This window comes from Stenella coeruleoalba (assembly GCF_951394435.1).
Source record: "Stenella coeruleoalba genome assembly, chromosome: 2".
Taxonomy (NCBI): Eukaryota; Metazoa; Chordata; class Mammalia; order Artiodactyla; family Delphinidae; genus Stenella; species Stenella coeruleoalba.
In genome coordinates, this window is record NC_137147.1 from 149,551,554 (window position 1) to 149,565,229 (window position 13,676).

General features: G+C 39.5%; 1 protein-coding gene across 11 annotated transcripts in view; it reads right to left on the minus strand.

The window, feature by feature from the left end:
* TCF12 (transcription factor 12) overlaps nt 1–13,676 on the minus strand; it is a 383,172-nt gene that overhangs the window by 10,131 nt on the left and 359,365 nt on the right. For 10 of the 11 annotated variants that reach the window (XM_079912044.1, XM_079912042.1, XM_079912046.1 and 7 more), the window contains 3 exons: nt 11,184–11,298; nt 9,687–9,849; nt 4,724–4,956 (listed from right to left, as the gene is read on the minus strand). In XM_079912044.1, coding sequence (XP_079768170.1) covers nt 4,724–4,956; nt 9,687–9,849; nt 11,184–11,298 — 511 coding nt within the window. The remainder of the gene's footprint in view (nt 1–4,723; nt 4,957–9,686; nt 9,850–11,183; nt 11,299–13,676) is intronic. The other variant, XM_079912043.1, reaches the window with a different exon arrangement.

Below are 13,676 nucleotides of genomic sequence, written 5' to 3' on the forward strand. Positions count from 1 at the left end.
TGCGTTGAGCGGGGGCTACTCTTTGTTGCGGTGTGCTGGCTTCTCATTGCAGTGGCTTCTCTTGTTGTGGAGCACAAGGCTCTAGGCATGCGGGCTTCAATAGTTGTGGCACGTGGGCTCAGTAGTTGTGGCTTGTGGGCTCTAGAGTGCAGGCTCAGTAGTTGTGGCACACGGGCTTAGTTGCTCCGCGGCATGTGGGATCTTCCTGGACCAGGGCTCGAACCTGTGTCCCCTGCATTGGCAGGCGGATTCTTAACCACTGCACCACCAGGGAAGTCCTAAAATCATTATTCTTAACACAAGATTAGAGTTTACCAATCTTGAGACATGTACTCTTTAGCACTGGTAAATTTCCTGTATTATTGCCATGATAATCCCCTTTGCTCTCTTCTGCTCTTACTCTACTAAACCTATTGGTCAGATGTTGGACTTCTAGATTGATCCCCCCTAATTTTAGTTCTTCTCTCCTATTTTTCATCTCTTTCTAGGAGACTTTTCTCAGTTTTATCAGCTAACCTCTACTATATTTTTTCTATCATATCATCTGAATTTCTTTTTCATGGCTTCTTTCTTTTTTATGCATACATTTTCTCTTATTAGAAGGCATTAATTTTATTTAAAAAAAAAGTTTCCCAATGCTTTTTGCATGTCTCTGTTTTCTTCTTTCTTTTTTGTTTGGTTTGATCTCAATTTCTCTTTTTCATGGTGGTTTTTCTTAAATCTTTGGCTGTCCTTTAATATTAGAAGTAAGACATCAACTGGTGGGCTTTATTACTCTATGGTAATCCAAAAGTGAGAAATTATTACTCAGGAATTCCTAAATCTGGAGGTCTTTTCTCTAGAGTATTTTAATTTCTTTAGAAAAGAATTATCCTATTTCCTTGAGGATAGAATTAATATACTTTGTTGCCAGCATTAGGAAAACAAAGCAGGACACAGGGCTGCAGGTCTCACTGTTTAGCTTCATACTTCACTCATTCTCTGCTCCTCTTGGTGTTTCAGATTTGCAGCCTTTCAGATTTCACTTTTTGCTAAAAATAATCCTCCTGGCTTCTATGGTCGAAGGGAAAAGAGGGCAGAAGCAATATGAAGTACAGAGGAGACTTAGGGATCCAACTTTCCATAGCAAACCTCCAATGAATCTTTCTGTTTTCAGGTCTGATGCCTGACTTCTGCTTTTTCCAATAGTTAGTACCTCCAAAGTCCAGAGGCTTTCAGGGGATAGGGGCCCTGTAAGGCAAATGTTCTGCTTCTTGCTGGTATTCCTCTCTGTTCCATTTAATTTCTGCTGTCTAAGTAAGTCAGTTACCACTTCTCTATCTACTTTTGCTCTCTTATTTGTTATTATCTTCTCTCCCCTCTATCCTTGTGGGTTAATGCCATTTTTATTCATTTCAGTGGAGATTTAGGAAGGAGTGGTGTATTATCAATGAATACGCTAAGACTATGTTTGACCATCTCATTGCAACTGAATTAAATGTACTGAGGGTAGGGTCTGGAAATTTGTTTGGGAAAAGGAAAAGCCTCAGGTGATTCTGAGACCAGCCAGATTTGAGAACCGCTGTCCTAGCTTATTTATCTTTGAACTAACTAAGAGACCAGTAAACTAAAATCCTAATAGTTCTATTGTCCCTAAATTATCACCAGAAGACAAATGAGTTTATCGAACTGACCTGTGAAAAGAGTTTGAGGAGGAAGTGTTTGATCACTAACTTAATCTTTAGTAAAGCTGAGAGGACAAACTTGAAGATAATATGTGAAATCTGCTGAGGATTAGTAAAACTGTAATGGTAAAATTACAGTTACGATAATAGAAAGGCTTAAATTGGCAATGACAGAGGCCATATGGGATTTGATATGTGGAGCACCAAGGCACAAAAATGCTCTGGCAAAATCTGAGGCTTGGAAGGGAAGCCACTTCTTGCTTTTCTCAAGGACTCACTGCTAGACCCAGGCCTGGTTGCCCTCCTGGTATATCCACTTGTCTAGGGATGACAGGTTGTGGACAGCTAGACATGGTCTTGGAACACTACCCCAAACCAAAGGGGGTGGCCAGAGAGCCCAGAGGATGTCCAAAGTAGGTCATGTAAACAAAATGTATGTCTTTATAGAAATTGTTGGGCCCAGGGGCTGCTGCGTAGGGCCCCTGCAGGGATGAAGAGGCTTTCAAAGGTGGACAGGTTACCAAAATAACTCAAAACTACTGGAGATCAAGTGCAGGGAAGGAGAGCGGTTATACCAAACTCTGAAGGTGCTGCTATAGACAAGGCACAGGTATTATGGGCTACACGAAGGGTTCGAAACTCTGTTAGATAGCCAGCCTTTCAAGGAGTCTTACATGGACCCCACGGCTTTTACATTAAGCTGTAAAATAAAGGCTCTGGGCTTTGAAGCCCAGAGTTTGAGGGTGCGAAGAAGGCAGGCTTTTATGAATATTAAAGCAGTCCCTAATGAAGTTACAGTTCAGTGTATTTAAGTTTTGTTCATTCTGATCAGTCAATGGCTCCTTATATAGAGCTTTCCAGAATAGTGTGAAAAAGTCAGTACCCATAACAATGATCAGAAAGTTAGTAGGCAGCTGGATAAGCCTAGATGTTAGATCCTCTTTCAGACTTAGCTTTTCTATTCTAGGTGCTTGCATGGAATCATGACAAAATGAAATCTTACAAATGAATGAATAAGATCCACCCAGGCATGATGGAGTTTATAACTTTTTTTCAAACGGAGGTATTTCTCATTTTTGATGGCTTGGATCTGAGAGTAGGACCTCTGATTTTAAAAAAAAGATTTTTAAGAACACAAATGACTTTATTCTAGCTCTAATGAACTGTGGGAAGGAAAGGTGCTGTACAAGAGTAAGTTCTGGCACCACTGTTGTCCCGACAGTAAAACTTTCACAGTGCTGATGGAGGCAACAGTCTTAACAAAAGGCTTGGTAGCGTCAGGGTAGAAAATATATTGGGCTGCTGAGGAGCAGGATGAATATACTTGGCCACTGAATGTCAGACATAATTGAACAAAAACATTTTGTAAAGTGACAGGAGATAGTGAAAGCTCAAGGGACAAATGCTCCTGCCACAGATGAGTGGCAACTATCAGACTGTCTTTATGAATATCACAAGGGAGTCTATAACTTTTTTAAAAAATATATTTTATTATTATTAAAAATTTTTTTTTGGCCACGCCACATGGCATGCAGGATCTTAGTTCCCTGATCAGGGATCGAACCTGTGCCATCGGCAGTGGAAGCGCCGAGTCTTAACCACTAGACTGCCAGGGAAGTCCCAAGTCTGTAACTTCTTGATCAGGTTTCATTAACATTTACGCTTTACAGGTACTTCAAGGGCTTTAAGACAGCAGGAGCAGTATCTGGTTTTAGTGCTAAGTGTTTTATCTATTCATCAATTTTATTCATTAAAAACACTGGAGGGAAATGAATAGATGAATTAATTACTAGTGTTATGTTTTTCTGAAAATGTGTTCAAGTTCTCTAACTCTGGTTTCCTTAGAAACAGTATTCCTTCTATGATCAGTGCTAAGGGTCCTTGTCGCAGTTGTCAAGCATCTGTCCACTCATACTCTTTTTTTCTTTTCCAACTTTCTTTAAATAAAATATTATATAAATACCCAATAAATAAGGAAGACAAAGTTGCTCTCAATGAAGGGAGGTTAGAGATGGGGTCTGGAATCAAAGGCCACATCTATAAATTCTTTGCAAAAAGGCTTAGGATGAGGTATTCGTAACTTTGAATAAGAAGATATATAAGTATATTCAAAAAAGCAAGCTTGATGATAGAACCTCTCAAAGGCTAGAAGCCTGTATTAATTGATAATCCAGGGTCTAGAACATAGCTGACTGGGACAGAGGAGGTGTACAATAAACACTTTGTTCAAAAAATGAAGTTTCAAAGCTTCTTCAAGGTTCCATCAAGGGAGTTCCCTGGCGGCCTAATGGTTAGGGTTCCGGGCTTTCACTGCCATGGCCCAGGTTCAATCGCTGGCTGGGGAACTGAGATCTCACAACCTGCACTGTGTGGCCAAAAAAAAAAAAAAAAAAAAAAAAAAAGATTCCATCAAAATAAAACAGTTGGGAGAGCTGTCTCAGTCAGCAGTGGATAAGTCTGTATGAACCACACTTTTGTCCTTAGGGACACACAGGCATGCCAGTGCATATTAACCCAAGAACCTCATGGCATTCCTTATCAGGAATCAACAAAGAAACTCTGACACCTTATTGACATGGGTATAAACAACATTCATAGGGGGCAAAGCCAGGAGGGGCCATGACCAGGCATTCTGTTAACCATCAGGGCCTCACAGATGCCCCGGGTAAAGCAGGCAAGAAACTGACTACGGAGAAGTAGGGAAGACAGGAAGGAGCAGGTTGGAGGACAGGTGTAGGCAGGTAAATACAAGAGCGTGGGAGACCAGAGTCAACGAGAGGCACAAAGCACTAATGCTGAGCAGGAGGCTGGCTGTTCACTGCATTGTTTCATAGGGTTACTCTCTACTGGTTTCTGGGAAGCACTGAGCCTACAGATATTGACCTATATAATGAGACAGAGGCGAGAGAATAATAGAGAAAAACCTGATACGGATGATGTGGTAGCAGAAGTACTAGGAGCACCTACAAACAACCTGACCAAGCAGAAAAGCAAGTGGACACAGAAATGTCTACTCACTGGAAGCAGAACAGTTACATATCTCTGCTGAACCTACTTACCTCTCACTTGCTGTTCTAGACTAAGGATGACTGCCACGGCCTGATGAAGAATGAGGAGTTTTGTCTGGGGTTTTTCACTCTTTAAATGAAGCTGACACATTCGACCAAGCTCTTTGAATGCCTCATTAATATCGCGCACACGCAAGCGTTCTCTGGCATTGTTGGCCATCCGCCTTTCCTTCTCCCTTTCTATCTTCTGTTCTGGGTTCAAATCCTCATCTTCATTAGTACTGCTGGAAGGCAAAGTAACAACAATGTCTATTAGGTTCGCTGTAAAGTAAGATATGCTTATTGTACAAAATTAAAAATTATAAAAATAAAAATGACCTATAAATTTTACCAAATGGTAGTAATAGCTACACTTAACATTATTGTATATTTCTTTCCAGTCCTTCCTCAATGCAAATATATACAGTTGAAATTATACCACATACATTTAAAAAAAATAAATTTATTTATTTATTTTTGGCTGTGTTGGGTCTTCATTGCTGCGCGCGGGCTTTCTCTAGTTGCGGCAAGTGGGGGCTACTCTTCGTTGCGGTGTGCAGGCTTCTCATTGTCGTGGCTTCTCTTGTTGTGGAGCATGGGCTCTAGGTGTGTGGGCTTCAGTAGTTGTGGCACACGGGCTCAGTAGTTGTGGCTCGTGGGCTCTAGAGTGCAGGCTCAGTAGTTGTGGCCCACGGGCTTAGCTGCTCTGCTGCATGTGGGATCTTCCCGGACCAGGGCTTGAACCCATGTCCTCTGCATTGGCAGGCAGATTCTTAACCACTGCGCCACCAGGGAAGTCCCCCACGTACATTTCTAAATGCATTTTCATTGCACATTACAGCATAAAGACTTCTCCACACTACTAGTGAAACTCTTCATAAACATAATTTGAATGACCACATATTGTAGCACCCTGCTCTTCTAGATGTGATCAGCAGCATCAGCATTACTGCTTAAAAACTTTACTTTTTACATTACTGTAAAAACAGTGTTACATTACCGTTAGAAACAGAATCTCAGGTTCTGCTACAAACCTACTGAATCAGAAGCTGCATTTTAACAAGATTCATATGTACATTAAGGTTTGAGAAACACTGTACTATTATAGTAATGTATTACAGTTTGCTTATGTTCTTAAATATATTCTGGCAGTCCCCTGGTGAGGAGGAGGAAGAAAAGCTTAAGATGTGGAATGAGAGAAGTATCTCAGAAAATGACTATACTTTTTGTTCTGGAAGAAATATCATCATCAGTGGTGATTTTAAAACACGGGTGAACTGGAACAACTTTTTTGAAGGACAAATTGGCAAAATGAATCCAAAGCCTTAAAATGTTCATCATCTCTTGATCAGCAATTCCAACTTTAGAAATTCATCCAAAGGATATAACTAGAGATGTTCATAGAAATTTAGGTAAAGAAGTTGATCACAGAATTATTTACTTCAGAACAAATGGGAGTCCAATATTAGGAGATGGGTTAAATAAATCACAGTACATCCAGATAATGGTCTACTATGTACCCTCTAAATATCAAGCTGTAGATTATGCTAGGTAAAAGATGCCAAACACAAAAGACTACATATTGTATGATCCCATTTACAGGAACTTCTAGAAAAGACAAAAGTATGGTAACAGAAAGCAGATCAACGTTTGCCAGAAGATGGGAGAAGAGGACTGGTTATAAATTGGCATGAGGAAACTTTTTAGGGTGGCAGAAATATTCTACATTATTAATGTATATAACTGTATACATATGTCAAAGGACCAAAACTGTACACTTAAAATTGGTGTATTTTATTATATTTGAATTAAACCTCAATAAAGCTGCCTAAAAACAGAAACAACAAGAAAAAAACATGTTGGAGAAAACACAGATAGATGAAAAGGTTTAAAACACACTGTTAAACTAAAAAAGTTGAAATTATAAAACTTTTATCCAGTTTATCTCCAATTTAAACTGTATTTATGGAAAAAGATATTCCTTGAAAAGTAAACTGTAGTTAATTCTGGGTAGCGGAGTTTCTTGTGATTTTTGTGTGTGTCTTTCTGTAATTTTCAAATTTCTGTAATGAAAACAGACTAATTAATCAGAAAAGAATATCTGAGAAAAATGCTTTGGAATAACTTCTAGAAAATTCTATTTATATTTCAGAAATAAATTACTGAGCAGGGCCTCTTAGAACCTGGAAAAAAATGTGCACAAAGAATTGGTGCTTCACCTCTAATACCTTGAGTACTCTAATAAAGAACAAGTAGAGCGGGCTTCCCTGGTGGCGCAGTGGTTGAGAGTCCGCCTGCCGATGCAGGGGACACGGGTTCGTGCCTCGGTCCGGGAAGATCCCACATGTTGCGGAGTGGCTAGGCCCGTGAGCCATGGCCGCTGAGCCTGCGCTTCCGGAGGCTGTGCTCCGCACCGGGAGAGCCCACAACAGTGAGAGGCCCGCGTACCGCAAAACAAACAAACAAAGAAAAAAAAAAAAAACAAGTAGAGGGACTTCCCTGTCCAGTGGTAAAGAATCCGCCTTTCAATGCAAGGGATGTGGGTTCGATCCCTGGTGAGGGAACTAAGATTCCCACATGCCACAGGGCAACTAAGCCCACACGCCACAACTACAGAGCCCACACGCTCTGAAGCCTGCTCTGACCACAACTAGAGAGAGAAAACCCGCACACCACGAGTAGAGAGATGCCCGTGTGCTGCAACAAAAGATCCCGCATGCCGCAACTAAGACAGGATGCACCCCAAAATAAAATAAATAAATAAATAATAAATCTTAAAAAAAACACAAGTGGACAACAGATTTTTACTAGCCAATTGTCAAGAATTTCATAAAAGTATTCTTTTGATAATAGAGAATCACTAGCTCTTTGACTTCAAAGAAACCTTTACAGATCATCTAGCCCAAAGGTTTCCAAAGGTGGCCACTCACTAGAATCTTCAAGAGCACTTATAAAATATAGCTTTCAAAGGTCCCACTGCCAGAGATGCTGATACAGGGAGCTCGGGTTCAGGGGCCCGGCACCTGTATTTCTAAAATGTTTCAGGAGTCTGTGCAGCAGGGTTGAGAACCACTGTAAGATCAGTAACCTCCCTAGGATTACAAGGCTAATGAGTGGCAGGGTAGTGACAAGAATCCAGGTTAGTGCTTCATGGAAGAAATCAAGAGCACATATCTAAAATTATTATCATCATAAGTTACCACAGTACCTTTACTGATGTTTACTGCATGTGAGACAGTGTGAAAAGGGCTTTATATGCATAATTTTCAGTTTATTCCCACAAGAATCGTAAACAGAAAGTCTCCTGTTAAGACAGAACCAAACCTCAGAGAGTTTAATAACTTGCCAAGGTTACTTGGCAAAATGTGATGAAGCCATGATTCAAACCAAGGTTAGCCTTATTTTGTCCAAAGGCTGTGTTTTAAATTTACTATTATTAACTACTAAGTATTGTTATTATTAACCCATTATACTGCCTTCTCAATTTCTGATGACCTATAACAGTGCTCAGCAAACTGGCCCATAAGCCAGCTACCTGTTTTTGTAAATAAAATTTTATTGGAAGAGCCACACCCACCTGTTTATGTACTGTCTTTGGCTGCTTTCATGATGCAGTGGCAATGTTCAACAGTTGCAACAGAGACTGTATGACCCACAAAGACTAAAATATTTACTATCTGGCCCTTTACACACGAAGTTTGCTGACCTATATAATGAAAGGATGAATGATGAGGAGAGATGCAAATTATTTCCCTTAAAGTTCTACTTGAATAATGAAACTATGAAAGAATTAAGATTCCTCAAAGGAGTGGACTCTGGATTCCCTGACTCAATTTTTATTTCTTCATGCCCTTGCACAACTGAGTACAATGCATATTAAAATGATAGTATTAGGACCTTAAGATTTAATTTTCCTCAAGAGAAATGTCAACTACTGAAAATAGTGAGAATGTCAAATGCAAAAGGACAACTTTTAAGTATGAGACTGACAGAAAGGACTATCCTGGTTCTTTTAGTTTGTAATTTCCTTTGTACCATAATTTAATACAAAGAACAATGTTTTAAATATAAATATCTATACGTGATATATATATACTACTGATAAATGGATATATACCAAGAAATAGGATGTACCACGAATATATCAAATTACCTACTTTTAATGTAGAACTAGAAGAAAAATCTGATGGAAGAATCTGGAAATAATTTGAAACTAATGTATTATGTGTCAATATCCATATTTCAAAGCAAAGTCAAGTCCAGTTTCTAGAAAACCTTCCCCGACAACATCAACGCATGTGGAGTACTTCCTTTTCCATACTCTTTTCAAAGTATTGTTTAAAACGTAAGTTGCAAATATCTTCTATAAAGAGCCAGAAAGTAAATATTTTCGGCTTTGTGGGTCATCCAACCTATGTTGCAACTACACAAATCTGCCACTGCACTGTGAGAGCAGCCACAGACAATATGTAGATGAATGGGGTGTAGTGGTGTTCCAAAAAAACTTTATTTATAAAAACAGGCAATGAACTAGATATGGCCCATGGGCCATAGCTTGCCAGCCCCTGGTTTAAATCATACAAGAGTCTTACCATATACTTAGCCTTAAAATAATGTATTTGAATATTTACTGATGGGTTATATCTAAATACCTACACTTGTACAATTTAACTTGTTTTAGCTATTTTGTTCTCTAGCTGTCTTACAGACTATAAGCATTGATGGGAGAGAAGTAATTCTTTTTTATATGTAGACCCTAAAATATTGTGGGAAACATGGAAAACATAAACTTAGAGTCAGCTTCATACACCTCCCTTTTATGGATGCTATGAGGATTAAATGAGACAACACATAAAAGTCCCAACACAGTATCTAGAACACAGCTGACACTTAAATGCATGATACACTTCAATTTTCCAAGTATCTTCACCCATGGCAAATGAGTGAAATTTAACACCTGGATGCTAACAAATACCTTGTTCTGCCTCTAGATGAAACTTTGATATCTTTTTGGGAGGATTCATCATCTGATTTCATGTCATCTGATGAAGGAGGTTCATGAAGGTTTTCATCTTTCTCTTTGTTTTCAGTCTTGATTTCTGTTGGAACAACAGTTCCAGACTGACTTTGCAAGCCACCTAACAAAGAGGCAAAGAAACAGAATAAATGTCCAGACTCATTTATGAATTAGAATTAAGACAGTAAAAAGCTTTCTTGATGGTAAATATCCTTAGTTGTTATAGAGCTACTATAGAAATCTGAAGATGTAAAAAAGTAAACTATTCAGAGCTGGAAAAAGCACGTCCACAAACCTTAGAAAAAATTGCTTTTTAAAGCATCTGTATTTAAAAAAAAACAAGCCTGACCCTGATGGTGAGTCCAATGCTCATTTTCAGGCACATTTAACAATCAAATTGGTGAGTCCAATGCTCATTTTCAGGCACATTTAACAATTCAGGCACATTTAACAATCAGAAACATGATGCATTTTAAAAACTTCTAAGATGCTGTCAAGTTAAACGAAATAAGCTTTAACATTTTCCTGGACAAACACAATAAAACAGGCATCATGGTTAAATACAACTGGGAAAACTTTATCTTGGTGGTCTTAATACCACCTATATATTTGTACTTATTTATAAGGTCTGTTATAACATTGACAACAATTTGCTTTTTATAAGAATTGTCTGTCTCCCCAATTAAATTATAATCTTCTAAACAACAGCTACTATCACTCAGAGCTCTAAACATACTCAGAAATGTCTTTCTCAATTCCTCTAGGGACAATGAAGACTCAGCCACAAGGGGAAGTGATTTAGAAAGAGACAGGACAGGGACTTCCCTGGCAGTCCAGTGGTTAAGACTCTGCACTTCTACTGAAGGGGGTGCGGGTTCAATCCCTGGTCAGGGAACTAAGATCCCACATGCCACACGGTGCAGCCAAAAAAGAAAAAAAAAAAAAAAAGAAAGAGGACAGATGCAGGAGCTGGTAAGAAGATGACCAGTGAACAATGAACAACAGTTTGCACAGGGTTCCATACACCAATAAATATCTGTAATTGGCCCAGCTAAATGGACCAATTGGAACCCTAAATATTGACCCTGTATATTCACGCAGTAGTACTACTACTATTTGGAATTCTACCACCTAAGATGACTTTTTTTTTTTTTTTCTGTACGTGGGCCTCTCACTGTTGTGGCCTCTCCCGCCGCGGAGCACAGGCTCCGGATGCGCAGGCTCAGGGGCCATGGCCCATGGGCCCAGCCGCTCTGCGGCACGTGGGATCCTCCCAGACCGGGGCACGAACCCGCGTCCCCCGCATCGGCAGGCGGACCCCAACCACTGCGCCACCAGGGAAGCCCCTAAGATGACTTTTGATTCACAGATGTCAATCTGACTGTGAAGAAGGTGACAGTACTCCAAAATGATACCTCTGTATGCACTACTGCTGTAAATGAATTATATAGTTACCTCTATAATTTTCTTGTGTTTTATGGTTCAAGTCTGTGCTTGAAGCAGTGACCGTACTAGACAGGACTGAATGATTGCCATTGAGACTGACAGAGTCTTCTCGATGAGTTCCGACCTAAAGTTAAAAAAAATAAATAAAAATGTTCATGGTGCAGTAATTGTTCAAATTCTTTCACTGGGTTTAATAGAGAAAACAGCTATCACGCATCTAAATTTAGCAACATTTTTTGGATGCCACTTTTCTGGTTTTTGGATTGTAAAAGACTCGACAGTAGTACTGTTTCTGAATAAAAATATTTAAAAAAATTCCAGCTTTCAAATTTTATATCCCACAGAGGGTTGCTGTGAGAAGCAAATGAGCTAATAGACAAAAAGCACTCTATAATCCATACAGCACTACATATTATAGCCTCTATTGTGTATCAATCAATCTAAAAACCTATTCCATATACTACCTAAAAATGTTAAAGTATCCATGAATTTGCATTTAGCAAAATACTGCTTTGTTCCAAGTAATATTATTTATCTATACTTTAGCATATCCTTTTCTTACACACAGTGTCTTGTTTTTTCTTCCTCTAATTGCTTCTCCTCAAAAATTTTAAGAGCAGCAAAAGCAATACAAAATTAAAATAACTTAAAATAAAAGTTCTACATTGCCAGGCAACAAAAATGCCATACATTTTTATTCTCAGTTTTAATCAGATTTAGACAAGTCACAGTTAACTTGAACTGAGAAGGCATGCAAACACTACCAAGTGTTTTTAGTTACTGCAGTATTTTTAGAAAAACTGGTTACAAATGAACCAGTTTTTTTTTTATTAGAACAACAGCAGATGTGGCAATTAGAAGATTAATCCTTTAATTAAATAGGTTTATTGCCTGGAGTTATACATGAGAACCACTGTTTTTCAACAAATCCTTCAATCCCAGTAAAATGCCATGCTTTGAATCCCTCTTGAGTAATTAATATAGCTTTTATCTTTCATGACTTTGTATGGATTTTACCCTAAGAGGTATAAATACCCCTATGCAAGTTTATCCTTTGGTTTCCTGTGAGCCAAACAAAAGAAACCAAAGCAAAGTTTCAGGCAATGCAGGCTATTGGTAGTGGATCTGATTAGAACATACCAGGTCTTCCACCCAACTTTTTAAGAAATGTCTGACCTCTACCTTTATTCTTATCTTTAATGTAGTTTTGAAAAACCCATTCAATGTATTCCATAGCTACTTTTTAAATTATCTGAGGATTAGTCATTGCTGAGAATTAGCTGTGTCACTACTCCCCTGGATGATCAAACATTGACCATACCCTTTTTCTAAACCACACAATTTCATCATGCATTAGAATCATAAAATCTTAAAGCTGGGAAGGGACCACAGAAATCAAGACAGCCTTCTATTCCATTACCATTTTGGAAATTTTCCCTTAGACCCTTAACCTTTACTTCTGCCCTGAACCGCAACCCGCCCCCAGTAAAAAATCTTGAGAAAAATCTGAAGAACTGAATCTAACACCAAGTGAAGAAGTGGACTATGAAAATTACATTCGAGAGAGGAAATTATTTTATTTTTTTGCGGTACGCGGGCCTCTCACTGTTGTGGCCTCTCCCGTTGCGGAGCACAGGCTCCGGACGCGCAGGCTCAGCGGCCATGGCTCACGGGCCCAGCCGCTCTGTGGCATGTGGGATCTTCCCAGACCGGGACACGAACCCATGTCCTCTGCATCGGCAGGCGGACTCTCAACCACTGCGCCACCAGGGAAGCCCGAGAGAGGAAATTATTATTATTTTTTTATTTTTATTTTTTGCAGTATGTGGGCCTCTCACTGTTGTGGCCTCTCCCGTTGCGGAGCACAGGCTCCGGACGCGCAGGCTCAGCGGCCATGGCTCACGTGCCCAGCCGCTCCGCGGCATGTGGGATCTTCCCGGACCGGGGCACGAACCCGTGTCCCCTGCATCGGCAGGTGGACTCTCAACCACTGCACCACCAGGGAAGCCCGAGAGAGGAAATTGTTTTTAAAATAGTTTATGATATCCTATCTCTAGGGAATCCTGGTCATGTTTATTCATAACACATAGGGTGCTTTCTTGCTAGCTATGAACTACTCAATGATCTAATGATCTGAGAGGAAGGTCAGTTCAAAAATTGCATTTTATAAAAATAGGGTAAAATACAACAAATAGTTACAAATTCTTTGGGACCTTAGGAGTCTAGGCCTATTTTAAAGATAATATATTACTAGAATAATTTTGACTGGCTGAGGAAATCACTGCAGGATAAAGTAAAAGCTAAGAGTTTTTTTTTTTTTTGGTAAGATGATGTTGGGGGTAGGAGTTTATTAATTTATTTTTGCTGTGTTGGGTCTTCGTTTCTGTGCGAGGGCTTTCTCTAGTTGTGGCAAGCAGGGGCCACTCTTCATCGCGGTGTGCAGGCCTCTCACTATTGCGGCCTCTCTTTTTGCGGAGCACAGGATCCAGACGCACAGGCTCA